The sequence below is a fragment of the Bos indicus x Bos taurus genome, chromosome 27, assembly GCF_003369695.1.
Source record: "Bos indicus x Bos taurus breed Angus x Brahman F1 hybrid chromosome 27, Bos_hybrid_MaternalHap_v2.0, whole genome shotgun sequence".
Lineage (NCBI taxonomy): Eukaryota > Metazoa > Chordata > Mammalia > Artiodactyla > Bovidae > Bos > Bos indicus x Bos taurus.
The window spans coordinates 37,243,372-37,258,129 of NC_040102.1; the positions used below are offsets into that span (position 1 = coordinate 37,243,372).

Below are 14,758 nucleotides of genomic sequence, written 5' to 3' on the forward strand. Positions count from 1 at the left end.
GGAGGACTCACATCCTGCTTCGTGGCATGTGGAAGTGGCCTGTGATGGTTTTGGGAGATGCTGACACCCTGACTCTCTTCTTCCTCTCAGCTCTGAGCCCTGAGGCTGTGCCTCCGGCCCCAGCTCCTGCAGCCAGGACCTCCCACCTCGGGGTAGACTCTCCTTTGGTTAGGGTCAGCCAGCTTGGAGAGGGAATTCCTTCCCCTCTGCTGGTAAACGGCCATTCTGGTGAGTGGATCTGTGAACTGGAGAAGAAAAAGAAAGTGAACTAGACTCAGGCCCAGCATAGCTTCTTTCCAAGGGAAGGTCTTTCCTCTTAGAAGGAATAGGATTGCATTTTTGCATGCTCAGCCGGTGAGAGTCTCAGGAAACACCACATGATTCTCTTGGTGAGCCGGATCCAATCTGCAAGAAAGAACTTAGAAAGCATGTGCTTCCATGGCGGAGAACCCTGGCTGTGCAGGAGAGCTGCCTGCCACCGAGCAGATGGTTAGCCTCACTGCCTTTCAGGCAGCGCAGTCCTCGCAGAGGAGGTGCATCCCTTTGAATGTTGATGAGATACAAATAATGTTGCAGTTTCTGAGAGTGTTTTCATTTGGTGTGGTTTTTTTTTTTTTTTTGGCGAGCTGGGTCTTCATTGCTGCTCGTGTTGCGACAAATGGGGGCTAATCTCTAGTTGCGGCACGCAGGCTTCTCACTGCAGTGGCTTCTCTTGTTGCCGAGCACTGGCAGGGTGTGCGGCCTCAGTAGTTGGGGCTCACGGGCTTAGTTGCCCCACAGCCTGCGGGATCTTCCTGGACCAGGGACCGGACCTGTGTCCCCTGCATCGGCAGGTGGATTCTTAACCACTGGACCACCAAGAAGTCCTCATTTGCTGCGTTTCATGTGAATGTGTCTGTTGCATCAAGTTTGAAGTAGTAGCTAGCTGGCATCAGGTTCCTGCAAAGACAAGAACTTCCTCTGCCCTGTAGTGGAACTGAAACTCCTTTCGCACATGATTCTGCCTTCACAGCCTGTGGGCAGATGCTCCTGTGGGCAAAGCAGAAGATCCTTGTGTCTCTCCCATCAGCTTCCAGCTGCCCCTGGAAGCCCCAGAATGTTCAGATGTATGTGAACTAGAAAAGAATCTGAAAAAGTAGTCAGAAAAGAGTATATTGTCTGTTTCCTTTTCACTTGGGGGAACAAGCATGTATAAGAAAATAAGTGCTTTTTCTTTTTCAACTTTAGTTTTTAAACATCTTTGTTGTTGTTGCTCAGTGCTCAGTCGTGTCTGACTCTTTGCGACCCCATGGACTGCAGCACACCCGGCTTCCCTGGCCTTCACCATCTCCTGGAGTTTGCTCAACTCATGGCCGTTGAGTCCGTGATGCCATCCAACCATCTCATCCTCTGTCGTCCCCTTCTCCTCCTGCCTTCAACCTTTCCCAGCATCAGGGTCTTTTCAAATGAGTCAGTTCTTTGCATCAGGTGACCAAAGTACTGGAGCTTCAGCTTCAGCATCAGTCCTTCCGATGAATATTCAGGGTTGATTTCCTTTAGGATGGACTGGTTTGATCTCCTTGCTGTCCAAGGGACTCTCAAGAGTTCTTCTCCAGCATCTCAACTTCTCCTTTTTTACCCTTAATTATATGGTTCTCTTTCAAAGTTTTTCATGTGACAGTGATATTATTAGTGCTGAATAAACAAAAAATGGGAGTTGACTTGTAGTGGGAAAAAAGAAGAAATTTAAAATATATGCATTGGATACATGGATCATATTTGGATACTGTTTTGAGCAATTAATTTGCAAAAAGGATAGGAAAATTGAACTGGCTGGGGTTTTTTTGGGGTGGGGGTGCTTGGCTTACAGAATCTTGATCTTAGTTCACCCACCAAAGATCAAACCCATGCCCCCTTCAGTGAAAGTGCAGAGTCCTACATCACTGGCCTGCCAGGAGATTCCCTGTGTCCTACTTTAGACTTCCCGTAGCAGTGATAACCGTGTTGGGCTTTCTCTTTCTGAGCTCACTTCGTATGATCGTCTCTAGGTCCCTTCATGTGGCTGCAAATGGCTTTATTTCATTCATTTTTGTTTTTTCATGGCTGAGTGGCATCCACTGTGTGTATGTACCACAGCGTCTTTATCTGTTCCTCTATTGTTTGTTTCTTTGTTACTGAATTGTAAGAACTGCCTGTATATTTTGGAAATCAAGCTCTTCTCAGTCACATCATTTGCAAATATGTTCTCCTAGTCTGTAGGCTGTCTTTCACTTTGTTCGTGGTTTGCTTTGCTGTGCAAAAGCTTGTAAGTGTAATTATTTTTGCTTTCATTTCTATTGCGTTGGGAGAGTAACCTGAGAAAGCTTGGGTGCAATTAATGTCAAAGAATGTTTTGCATATATTTTCTTCTAAGATTTTTATGGTGGCCTGTCTTATATTTAAGTCCTTAAGCCATTTTGATTTATTTTTGTGAATAGCCTGAGGGTGCCTCTGGCTCCATTAATTTACATTTAGGGTGGAGAAATATCAATAAAATCAGAATCGAGAGAAAGTCACCCATTCACCTTGACACTCTTGTTTTTGCTGGTTTTCTTTATTGATATTTTTGAAACTTAAATTATTGAAGTATAATTGATTTACAATGTGTGTTAATCTTTGCTGTACAGCAAAGTGACTCAGTTATATATACACACGCATATATAGACATTCTTTTTCATGTTCTTTTCCATTATGGTTTATCACAGGAGGCTGAGTGTAGTTCCCTGTGCCCTACAGCAGCCCTTGCTGTTTCTCTGTTCTGTATACTGTGTACCAGTTTGCATCTGCCGCTGCATCCCTCCCCTGCCCTCCATCCTCCTTGGCAACCACGGGTCTCTGTGAGCCTGTTTCTGATTCAGAGATACGTTCCACGTGGAAGTGGGGCCCCGCGGCGTTTGTCTTTCTCTGCCTGGCTTCCTTCACTTGGTGTGATCACCTCTGGGTCCCTCCTGCTCCCGCTCCGCTCCTGCCGCTCTGGTCGCGGTGCCTCAGCCTCCCAGGGCCGCAGACGCTGAGGTCCCGTTGCTGCCTTGAGCACGGTCGGTTGTTGCGCCCCCTGCTGTTCTAACTTTAACCAGAACTCCAGCCGCGGGGACTAGCGATGCCGTTTGCCCTCACGACGTTCTAGGAAGGCTCTGTCTTTTTTTTTTTAATTTTATTTTATTTTTAAACTTTACAATATTGTATTAGTTTTGCCAAATATCGAAATGAATCTGCCACAGGTATACCCGCGTTCCCCATCCTGAACCCTCCTCCCTCCTCCCTCCCCTCCCCTCCCTCTGGGTCGTCCCAGTGCACCAGCCCCAAGCATCCAGTACCGTGCATCGAACCTGGACTGGCGACTCATTTCATACATGATATTATACATGTTTCAATGTTATTCTCCCAAATCTTCCCACCCTCTCCCTCTCTCACAGAGTCCATAAGACTGATCTATACATCGGTGTCTCTTTTGCTGTCTCGTACACAGGGTTATTGTTACCATCTTTCTAAATTCCATATATATGCGTTAGTATACTGTATTGGTGTTTTTCTTTCTGGCTTACTTCACTCTGTATAATAGGTTCCAGTTTCATCCATCTCATTAGAACTGATTCAAATGTATTCTTTTTAATGGCTGGGTAATACTCCATTGTGTATATGTACCACAGCTTTCTTATCCATTCATCTGCTGATGGACATCTAGGTTGCTTCCATGTCCTGGCTATTATAAACAGTGCTGCGATGAACATTGGGGTACACGTGTCTCTTTCCCTTCTGGTTTCCTCAGTGTGTATGCCCAGCAGTGGGATTGCTGGATCATAAGGCAGTTCTATTTCCAGTTTTTTAAGGCTCTGTCTTTACTCCTGCTTCCTCCCCGAGGCAACCACGCTGCCCTGCACTTGAAAGAACCGCTGCTGTAAACTTTGGTTTCTACTTCTGTTTCGTTGAAAACGGAAAATGTTTGATTCTTTGACTTTATAGAATATGAGCTTTCATTTTCTTTCAGCATAATATTCTGAAAATTCTGCCCAAGAAAATAAATTAACCAGGCCTTTTATCTGTTGACAGTTTGGAAGACTTTCAGAATTGGATTTCTAAAGCAATCAATTCTCGGGAAACCGATCGCCTCATCAATTCTGTGAGTGATGAGAATGTGTCTTGTGCACTCTGGGTGTCTTCCTCGATTTGGAATTTACAGTCCCTCATGTAGTCATCTAGACCGTCTTACGTGTGCATGGCCAGGCCGAGTGTCCTGTGTTCTTGACCACCAGAAGGCCCCTCCAGCCCCTGTGAAGGGCGCCCCGTCTTCTTTCTTTGTGAGACTGGAGCTCGGGCTCTGTGGTGATGCTCGGTGTGGACACTGTCCACTCCGCAGGCGGCACTGTTCAATCGACCCAGTTAAGTAGAGAGTGTCAGGATTAAAACAGAAGAATGAGAGACATGAGTATTAACTCTGTACACGTGATGGCCAGCCGTGGTGATGAAATGTCCTGTCCCGTGTTGATGAGTCCCTTATGGACGCATCGAGTCCACTTGCGGGCATCCCCGCAGGTGTTCTTGTCCCAGACATCCTTGTGGTTGTTTATCAGCCCAGCCTCTCAGTAGAGGTGTGAAACCCTCATCTCTAGGTGGGTCTTTACAGAAGCAAGTGAAAGCATCGTCCAGCCACAGTGATCCTCGGCTTTCACTCTGTTGATTTCTGTCCTAAAAGCAGAAAAGTCTGGTTTACTCTTTCACATCATGAACTGTTTGCATTTTTCTCCCCTTTTCTGGAAGGAGCTGGGGTCCCCAAGCAGGGCGAGTGACCCCCAACCAGAGGCCTGGCGTCGGTCGGCGGCCCCGCTGCGCCTCCGCTGCGTGGACACGTTCCGAGGGTACGTGGGCTCCGGGTGGCGCGTGGCCTCCGGTGGCACGTTCACACGCACACACACTTGCCGTAGGAGATATTTCAGGCAGCCTTTGCTCTTGAGGCTGGGGAAGGTCTCCTGCTGTAAAGCTACATTGGCAGCCTCTCCCAAAACAAGAGTGTCATGAGAGCCAGGTGGATGGGTCACTCGGAGCAGCGGGGGGAGAGGCCGAGACCCGCCTCCCGGGGGCCCGGGAGCTGCTGGGGGTCACTCCCCCTTCGAGGAGCTGCCCTGGGCACCCTTGTCCGCTCAGCAGCTGCACAGATGGGCCAGTGCCCCAGGCTGGAAATGGAACGCGGGGCAGCCTCGTCCTCCTTCTCCACTCGCAGAACAGCTCAAACATCAGGCCCTTTTGATAGCAAACCCAGAGTCACGCGTTCCAGAATGGCAGCCAGGACCAGACGCTGACAATAAAGGCCTGAGACCATGTGGCCAAGAAGAAACCTCTAGGTGTGAGGTCTGGTCTTCTCTTGCTCCCCACTGAGGCCTTTCAGAACCCTTTCAGGGCTCCCCTGACCCCGCCTCCCCAGGGCTCTGAATGCCCCTCTCTGTGTGTCTGCAGCCAGGCAGCAGCGACAGTAACAATGCTAATAACCATCATAACACGGAGTCCTCCCGTGTGCCAGGCCCGGTTCCAACTTGTCTTCATCTTTTCATCTCTCAGCAGTCCTGTGAAGTATATACTTCCTAAAACGTCCCTGTTTCTCATGGAGCAGTTGAGCCTCAGAGTTGAGTAATCTGTCCGAGGTCACACAGGGACCACGTAGGATGTGAATGCAGTCGGCCGGGCTCCAGTGTGCTGTGCTTCGTTGCTCAGTCGTGTCTGACTCTTTGTGACCCCATAGACTGTAGCCCCTGCTAGGCTCCCCTGTTCATGGGATTCTCCAGGCAAGAATCCTGGAGTGGGGTGCCATGCCCTCCTCCAGGGATCTTCCCAACCCAGGGATCGAACTCAGGTTTCCCACCTTGCAGGCGGATTCTTTACCAGCTGAGCCACCAAGGAAGCCCAAGAATACTGGAGTGGGTAGCCTATCCCTTCTCCAGGGAATCTCCCTGACCCAGGGATCAAACCAGGGTTTCCTGCATTGCAGGTGGAGTCTTTACCAGCTGAGCCACCAGGGAAGCCCAAGAATACTGGAGTGGGTAGCCTATCCCTTCTCCAGGGAATCTCCCTGACCCAGGGATCAAACCGGGGTCTCCTGCATTGCAGGTGGATTCTTTACCAGCTAAGCCACCAGGAAAGCCCAAGAATACTGGAGTGGGTGGCCTGTCCCTTCTCCAGGGGAATCTCCCCAACCTGGGGATTGAACTGGGGTCTCGTGCATTGCAGGCGGATGTTTTACCAGCTGAGCTACCTGGTGATTTCTGGGCTCCAGATTTCCCACAAATCACCCCGCTGACACACTCCTGTCTTTATTCCCCACATTCTGGGGAACTGGCATCAAACAGCAGCATAGGCAGAATCTGCCTTACTGCATTCCTCTCTCTTCTGGAGATGTTCCCGGGTGTTCAGGGCTGACACTGATTTAGTGCTGAGATGTTTCAAGCACGGGTTCGGCGCGGTGATGGATGTAACTCTCTGTCATGGTCCCCGGTCGGGTGTCCCGCCTTCTCTCAGAATTGATGGGAGGCTCACCCGAGGTCCTGTGGATCCAAGAAAGAGGAAGCCAGGTTTTGACCCGAAAGACTCTCCCCTCGCACTACAGTTCCTTAACCTGAAACGCTTAAGCAGTTAGCACGAAACGGAGTGACGGGGAATGTTTGCTCCGTTTTCAAATCCCAGGGTGTAGTGGCGCTTTTTCTTCAGGCATCGTGTCGGAAATGGCAGAGAGGACTTTGGTGCGGGGTCCTCCCTGCGGTGCTGAGAAGCGGGAGTTTCTCGCTCTTGAAGGGTCTGCCCACAATCAGGGCGGCACTGCGTCCTGCAGCCAGGCGTCCCAGGCAACGGCCGGGCCCTGAGCGCGTGTCTGTCGCTTTGCAGGATGGCGCTCATCCTTATGGTCTTCGTGAACTATGGAGGCGGGAAGTACTGGTACTTCAAGCACTCGAGCTGGAACGGTGAGCCCCTGCCCGGGGTGAGCCCCTGCCCGGGGTCGCCTGGCTGACTCGGGCCCCTCCAGCGCCCCCCAGAGGCCCCAGAGATGCGTCCCCACGGACGGCACCTTAGACCATTGCCTCAGCCTTCAGTTTCCTTCTCCCTTTTGTGTACCCTGGCTCCACAATGCTTCCTTGTCATCCCAGAGGTCTGCAGAGGTTGGTGCCAGGATGTGGCCTCTGCAGAGGGTGTTAGAACGTGGGTATAAGGTCCTCATCCTATTCTAGGTGCGCCTTATGCCACAGCCTCGTGGGCGCTCCGCCCTGAGACACATGGTCCTCTTGGGGACGCCGTGGATCTGGGGGTCTGAGTGATGCTGCCTCGTGGCTGTGAATCTGGCTGGGAGGAGGTGGGTTTAGGATGAGTTTTGAGTAGCACTCCCTGAGATCGTAGACCGTCCGCATACTTCTGTCCAGGATGGAAGTATGGAAGCGCCCCCGGCCAGCCCCCAGCCCGAGAGTCAGGGAGCCCGGTGCTGCTTGGAGGGGTTTTCCTGGGGACGTGCCCGGGCAGTGAGAGATGGACGCCGTCCCGGGTCGGGGAGCGCCGCCGCTCTGGGCCCTTCCTTACTTTCACGCTTGTGTCCTTCTGCAGGGCTGACGGTGGCCGACCTTGTGTTTCCATGGTGAGTTGTAGACCCACCGCCCGCTCTTCGTGGCCCAGCCGCCAGCTTTGGTTTCCCGCTGATGCTGGACCTTCCTGACCCTGGCCCTGAGTTCCGGCGGCGGGCCTGTGCTGCCCCCGGCCTCCGTGTGATGAATTCCTCCCGAAAGCTGGGTTCCCGCACAGTTCTAACACCTGGCGTAGTGCTGTCTTAGACACGTGCGCATAAAAGATGGGTGACTTCAGAGGGAACGTTTCGTTAGTGTGCATATGATGTGGGAGATGCTAGAATCTTGTGGAAAGTCATAAATTCTGAATATTCCACTGATCCTGAAAATACATGTGAAAATCTTATTTCCTAAAAGGTACGCAGTATATCGGTGTCAGGGATTTCTGATAAAGTCTCCTAATGTGTGTAACAGTTAACGATAGTAGTGAATTAAACTCTAAAATGATAGTGGAGTAAGCCTGGCTGTCTCCGGCTGTTCCCTTGGTTGAAGGACCCTGACTTCCCGTACAGCGCGGGTTTTGTGTCTGCTGACACTTTGAACGACTTCCCTCCATCATTTGGAGGTGTTCGTAGAACCGGCCGTGGGTTCCTGTCTTTGGTCCTCGGTGTTTCCTTGCTGATATGAACTTAGGTTTCTCTGGGCTGGTGAAGAGTTCCTTTATGTTAATTTTTTAAAATTGAAGTGTAGTTGATGTTCAACATGATATAAGTCTGTGCCGTATATGTGTATACTATATGTATATATACGTGTGTATAGTACATGTACATATGTATATACATCTATATACTATAGGGATTCACAATTTAAAAATAGAGGCATGATAAAACACTGGTCACATTCCTTATGTTGCACAGAATATCCTTGGAGCTTATTTTATACATAATCATTTGTTTTTGGTGACCGAATGGGGGGATTGTCCATTGTTCCAAAGCGTTTGCTCCTAAGTCAGCATGAGAAGGGGTACAAACCTTTCAGCCCGACACTGGGATTCTTCCTCCAGCTCTAAGCTGATGTGGTTTCGAGAAATCATGTGTTGCATCTCTTACATCTTAGGTTATAAAATACTAATGATGTAGAGATGAAAAAGTTGGAAGTGGCCACCTAGTAAGAGCTGTTGTTTTTTCAGGTTTGTGTTTATTATGGGAACTTCGATTTTTCTGTCGATGACTTCCATTCTGCAGCGGGGATGTTCAAAATTCAGACTACTGGGGAAGATCGCATGGAGGAGTTTTCTGTTAATCTGTATAGGAATTTTCGTTGTGAATCCCAATTATTGCCTTGGTCCACGTAAGTATTTTTCCCCTGTTAAAATATATTCAGGTTGAAATAGGGAAAAGATGTGTTATACTTTGAAAGAAACGCAGTTCCTCCACCTCAAGTTTTGGCTGCAAAAAAGAACAGTTACTCGAAAAGTGTATCTAATGCTTGCATGACGCTGGGCATTGTTATTTGTTTGTTTATTTGGCTGCACCACATGGCATGCAGGGTCTTAGTTCCTCAACCGGGGATGGAACTCGCACCCCCACTGCAGTGAAAGCACAGAGTCTTAACCACTGGATGGCCAGGGAAGTCCCTATTATTATTATCTTGGAATTTTAGGCCTGAAAGGTGCCTCCAAGTCCAGGCAAACCCTTCTGTACAAAGGAAGGCCTTGGGGTGGGGAGAGTGAGGTGCTGTGTCCGAGTGTAGGGAGGGGCAGGGTCGGGCCAGACCAGCCGCTGGTCCCTGTTGCCGCCCTCCTGCCGCTTCGGTGTCACCCGCTCTCACGGTGAGGCTGCCCTTCCAGGGCCCCCCCTGCGTGTGGCTGCGCCTCGCTGCGAAGAGGCAGTGACGCCTCTGCCGTGTTGGAGAGGCGTGAGAGGGGCAGGACGGCGGGGGAAAGGGTGTGAGCCCTGTGCTGGGGCAGCGCTGGAGCAGAGGCCGCGGGCTGCAGAGGGCTCACTCTCGCTCGCGGAAGGGGACACACTCACCCGGCAGCCGGCAGGGGAACCCTTGGCAGGAGGCGCCGAGGCTTCGGGCGACGGGAGGAGGTGGGGCCCCGAGGACCGTGGGCACGCAGTGGGGGCCTCCTGAGGTCACCGTCGGGCAGGCCCGCTGTCCTGTAGCCTGTGGGGCAGGGAGAGCCCGGCCCGTGCCAGGGCTGCGGGCCCCCCCAGGCTGGCAGTTGGATCCTCAGCCCTGACGGGAGAAGGTCGGGAGGGGGCCTCCCTGTGTCCCCACGCCGAGCGGGACCCTCAGCTGCTCTGCGCCCAGCCTCCCTGCTTGGTGCGAGCGGGGCCCCTGACCACCTGGGCTCCCATCTCCATAAGCTGAAAAAACAGACTTCTTTGGGCGCGGGAGAGGTCTGTCTGCCCCGCGGGAGAAGGTGGTGGCGTGTGGGGTCAGCGAGCGGTGCTGGCTGACGCCCCTGCCCGGTGCCCCGCAGTGTCCTGGGAGAAGGCGCGCATCCCCGGCGTGCTCCAGCGCCTGGGGGCCACCTACTTCGTGGTCGCCGTGTTGGAGCTGCTCTTTGCCAAGCCCGTGCCTGAGACCTGCGCCTCGGTGAGCAACCCTGTCTTTATAAAGGGGGGAGGGTCCTCGTATAAGTGCCAGAACCTTCTTTAGTTCTCAGCGCCTTGCTAAAGAGAGCGAGACTCTAACTCTGTTGCAAAGCATATTTTTTCTCAAGTAGTTATTTTTATTTAGTCTTTATATCCCTCTTTTTTTTTTTAATTGAGATCAAGAACACATACCATGAGCGCTACCCTCTTAATAAATGTTCAGTTTCCATTAATTAGTGCATTTTGACGGCGTTGCACAGCAGCACCATCATCTGCTGCACCAGCCCAGCCTCTCGGGGCATCGCTGCCAGCGTTTCAGTCTCCTCGTGGAAACCTCATAGAACGTTCTCTGTCCACACAGAGGCTGCAGAGGTTCGACCTGGAAGGTGCCAGGTCTGCCCTGGGCTTCTTCCTGTTTCTTTGTAAGGCGGATGTGTCTCGCCTCCTGCAGTATTACTTTCTGTCTTCTTATACATTGCCGAGTTCAGTTTACTCAGATGACAGCTATTTTTTTTGTCCCCCCTGGTGGAGGCAAAGCTGTAGGTGGAAATGTTTAAATCTTTCCATGTGGCTCCTGCTTCCCAGTAAGCGTATTAGCTGTATAAGCTGTATTTGTTCCCGCTCCTTCCTATGTAACTAGCAAACGCATCCCTGAATCCGGGCTCTCTGGGTTCTTCCTGTAAGGCTTCCTCGGTGTGTGTTGCTGGAGTGCGTTTACCTGGCACTCCTTTACCCCACTCCCCCCAGCGGCCCCCTGCCCACGCCCCGTGCCCTCTGCTGCAGGGTCCTGAAGGCACAGTGGGGCTGCCGTGCTCGCCCGGATGTGACCTTGGTAGCCGTGGGGGACTTGAGGGTCTACGAGGTTCATCCCGGCCCCCGTGGTAGAGCCAGGAGCTGTGGGTACACCAGGAGCAGGTGGGCTGTACCCCTTGTTCCTTCAACCAGCAGAGCTCCCAAAGCTGAAATTTCATTTTCCTTTTTAAAATTCAGTTGTATTTCTTTTTAAAATAATAACTTTATTGAGATATAGTTCACATCCCATAAAACTCACACCCTCGAGGTGTAAAATTGAGGGACATTTGGTATAGTCACAGAGTTGTGCAGTCATCACCACTGCCTGATTCTGGAATAGTTTCATCATTACCCCTGGAAAACACCCTGTCTCACTCCCAGCCACTCCCCAACCCTAGGTCCCCCGGCCCTAGACAACCCCTAATCTGCTGTCTGTTGATCTGCCTGTTCTGGACATGTCATAGACATGGAATTACATGTCATAGACATGGAATCTCACAGTACGTGGCTTCTCATGTCCAGCTTCTTTCATTTAGCAGAATATTTTTTGAGGTTTATCCATGTTATGCCATGAGTACTTGACTCCTTTTTACTCCTGAATAACATTCTGTTTTCTGAATGTAACATATTTTGTATTCATTCATCAGTTGATGGACAGTTGACCTGTTTTCAGTTTTTGGCTGCTATGAATAATGATTCCATGTCCATTCGTGTACATGTTTCTGTATGAACATCTCTTTTTAAATCGCTTGGATACAAGAGTAGAATTTTCCACTGATAACTTCTCCACTAACATTTTACTGTGACATGTCATATGCTGTGCTTAGTCACTCAGTCGTGTCCGACTCTTTGCAACCCCATGGCCTGTATCCTGCCAGGCTCCTCTGTCCATGGGATTCTCCAGGCAAAAATACTTGAGTGGGTTGCTGTGCCCTGCTCCAGGGGCTCTTTCCCACCCAGGAATCGAACCTGGATGTCTTGCATCGCAGGGAGATTCTTTGCCAGCTGAGCTACCAAGGAAGCCCATGTCACAGAGGTGGCATATCTGCGTTTGGAATAAACACACATCTGTTCTGTGTTACCACCATCAAGGCCACGAGGAGCCTCCCAGGAGCATCCTGAATACATGTGCAGCTGCACCTTATTTCCCATTCTGCCTGAGTTCACACGTGTTCTTTATGTGCGGCCCCTCCCCCCAGGAGAGAAGCTGCTTTTCTCTGCTGGACATCACGGCCAGTTGGCCCCAGTGGCTCTTCGTGCTGATACTGGAAGGCGTCTGGCTGGCCTTGACCTTCTTCTTACCGGTTCCCGGGTGCCCCACGTGAGGAGCCCTGCGGGGAACCAACCCCGTTTGCACGGCTGTTTCTGCCAAGTCGGAGCCTCTGGGTTCCAGCTGTCAGCCTGCCCATGTCGGGACCTCCTTCCTCTCTGTCCTCCTTGAAGACTCCCTGGTGTCGGGGCAGGGGAGGAGGGGGTGGAATGCGTGTCCAGAGGCCCGTCTCTGGCAGGTCTCCCAGGGTCAGCGGGAGTGCGGATGGACTTTGGGCCGCCACCTCTGTCTCACCCCTGGGGCGGCCAGGGAGTCAGGGGCTTTGCAGGGGGTGTGCACAGCACTCAGGGCGGGCGGGAGTTGGCGGCGCTTCGGGGGTGTGGTGGGCACGCACATGGCCCGTGCGCAGCCCTCCCCCATGCCTGGCGGGTGAAGCCCGTGTTCTCGCCTCCTCAGCGGTTACCTGGGGCCCGGTGGCATCGGAGACGGGGGCAGGTACCGGAACTGCACGGGCGGCGCCGCGGGCTACGTGGACCGTCTGCTCCTGGGTGACCAGCATCTCTACCAGCACCCTTCCTCCGCTGTGAGTGGGCGCCGCCTGGACAGGATGGAGCCTGAGGGGCGGAAAGGGGGCGGCCAGCCCCCAGCTGCAACCGAGGAGTAGACTAGGGCGGAGCCAAGCTGTGTCTGAAGTTGGCTGACCTAAGAGACCTCACTGTGTTGGTCGTGGGCGGTGTGTTTCTTTGGCTTTTAAAGGGGGGCTCCCCGGCACCAGGTGTGCGCGAGGTGCTTTCTCGTGGGTCTCAGGTCCAGGGTAGGGTGGGCGGTTCCAACAGGGGAGGCCTGGAGGAGCTGGAGGAAGTGTGGGGCTGGAGGAAGCAGGACCGGGCAGGGGGACTGTCACACGCAGACCCCGCTGGTGTCCTGGGGGCCGGAACGGCCCCTCAGAGGTGTTCTCAGTGGGGTGGGTGCGGGACCAGGCCCTTGACATCCCTGGTGGGATGTGGGTGGCCCAGCAAGGGGGTGACTCTCCAGAGCTGGCTCCCTTTAGGGACAAACCCAGGAGCAGCTGAGAGCTTTCCACCATTACTACTTCGGGATGCTCTCCTCCCCAGAGGGGTGGGACGAGCTGGGGCAGGAGAGCTGGGTGATGCCCCCCAGCATCCATGACAATAACTGGCTCCAGATTTCTGCCTTTTCTACAATAACCATTTCTTTTATAATGAAATAGTACAAATGTATTTTTAAATGTTATTTGCCTTGAAAGAGGAAAGGAAGAAGTCAAAGTCACAATAGGCTTGATCCCAAAGGATAAACCTGAAAAGTAAAAGATACCATAGTGTTTGAAGCTGGCTAGGGATGTGTTGTGTCAGGGGCATGGGTCCCAGTATCATCTCCTGGATCACCTGAGGTCAAGGCGGCTGCCCTGCACCAGGGCTCACATCTGCGTTTCCTTCCACACAGCACACACTTTCTTGGCCAGAAGTTGGCCACAAGTTGGCAGTGAATTTCTGACCACAAGTTGGCAGTGAATTTCTGCAGCGAAACCAAACACATTGACTGCTGGGGTGTAATGAAGTTTGTATTTCGTCTGCGAGTTGTTTGTGTGTGTTTTCGGTCAGTTAGTGAGTCCTGCCTTCTCGTCCTGTTCAGGTGCTTTATCACACCGAGGTGGCCTATGACCCAGAGGGCATCTTGGGGACCATCAACTCCATCGTGATGGCGTTTTTGGGAGTTCAGGTATTTGTTCATTTCATGAGAATGCGTGTTCCTGACAGTTTGTGACTATTGGTTCATCACTCAGCCACATGTCCGTTTGACTAAAAGAAGTCGTTGGAAGCACGGTCTTCTGTGTAATTCAGGCCTAATAAATTCTGCTTCTGTTTGGCAGATCATCACAACTAGAGGGCGCTAAAAGTTAGCGCGCTCATATAATTAGGTGTCGTTCCGGTGGTCTCAGAAGTTGTTACTCACATGGCTCGTCTCGGCCGTGGGAACAGCAGCCCCAGGGTGAGAGGTGTCCCTGCTGGGCTGGACCGCGTCTGGAAGGTCACCTGTCAACCTTTCTTCCGTGTGCACGTCACACAGTTTCAGATTACGCATACTCTTTGCCCGAGCCAGTACCCGTGGCTCTCGGTTTCTCAGAGACAATTATGTTAAGATTCTGAGCAGCCCAGACTTTCCTTCCTGAAATTCTCCTGATTTGGTGTCGGAAACCATTATTTGAGAGGAGATGACTGGGAGGGGAAAGACCACGTACCCGTTCCTGGGGGACCTCTGTGATGCTTAAACTGTTCCGCGTGTGGCTGCAGAGTCCTCCAGATGTGGCGGAACTGGTTTTTTATTTCATTTAAATTTACACTTGAACAGTCACAGGTGGCCAGTGGCTCCCAGGTAGGACAGTGCGGGTCTGCAGTATTTACATTTTGGTGGTTCAGTAATTTCCTGGGTGGGGATGCTGCCTACTGTAGAGTTTACATTGCTGCTTTTATTAGTAAATGCATTTAATCCCCCCATATGCTCTCCAGGTAAATCTGTGC

General features: G+C 51.8%; 1 protein-coding gene across 3 annotated transcripts in view; it reads left to right on the top strand.

Moving 5' to 3' along the window:
- HGSNAT (heparan-alpha-glucosaminide N-acetyltransferase) overlaps nucleotides 1-14,758 on the top strand; it is a 34,015-nt gene that overhangs the window by 15,547 nt on the left and 3,710 nt on the right. For all 3 annotated transcript variants that reach the window (XM_027529717.1, XM_027529719.1, XM_027529718.1), the window contains exons 6-14: nucleotides 4,069-4,138; nucleotides 4,777-4,874; nucleotides 6,889-6,965; nucleotides 7,597-7,627; nucleotides 8,743-8,903; nucleotides 10,042-10,157; nucleotides 12,148-12,269; nucleotides 12,675-12,801; nucleotides 13,872-13,958. In XM_027529717.1, coding sequence (XP_027385518.1) covers nucleotides 4,069-4,138; nucleotides 4,777-4,874; nucleotides 6,889-6,965; nucleotides 7,597-7,627; nucleotides 8,743-8,903; nucleotides 10,042-10,157; nucleotides 12,148-12,269; nucleotides 12,675-12,801; nucleotides 13,872-13,958 — 889 coding nt within the window. The remainder of the gene's footprint in view (nucleotides 1-4,068; nucleotides 4,139-4,776; nucleotides 4,875-6,888; nucleotides 6,966-7,596; nucleotides 7,628-8,742; nucleotides 8,904-10,041; nucleotides 10,158-12,147; nucleotides 12,270-12,674; nucleotides 12,802-13,871; nucleotides 13,959-14,758) is intronic.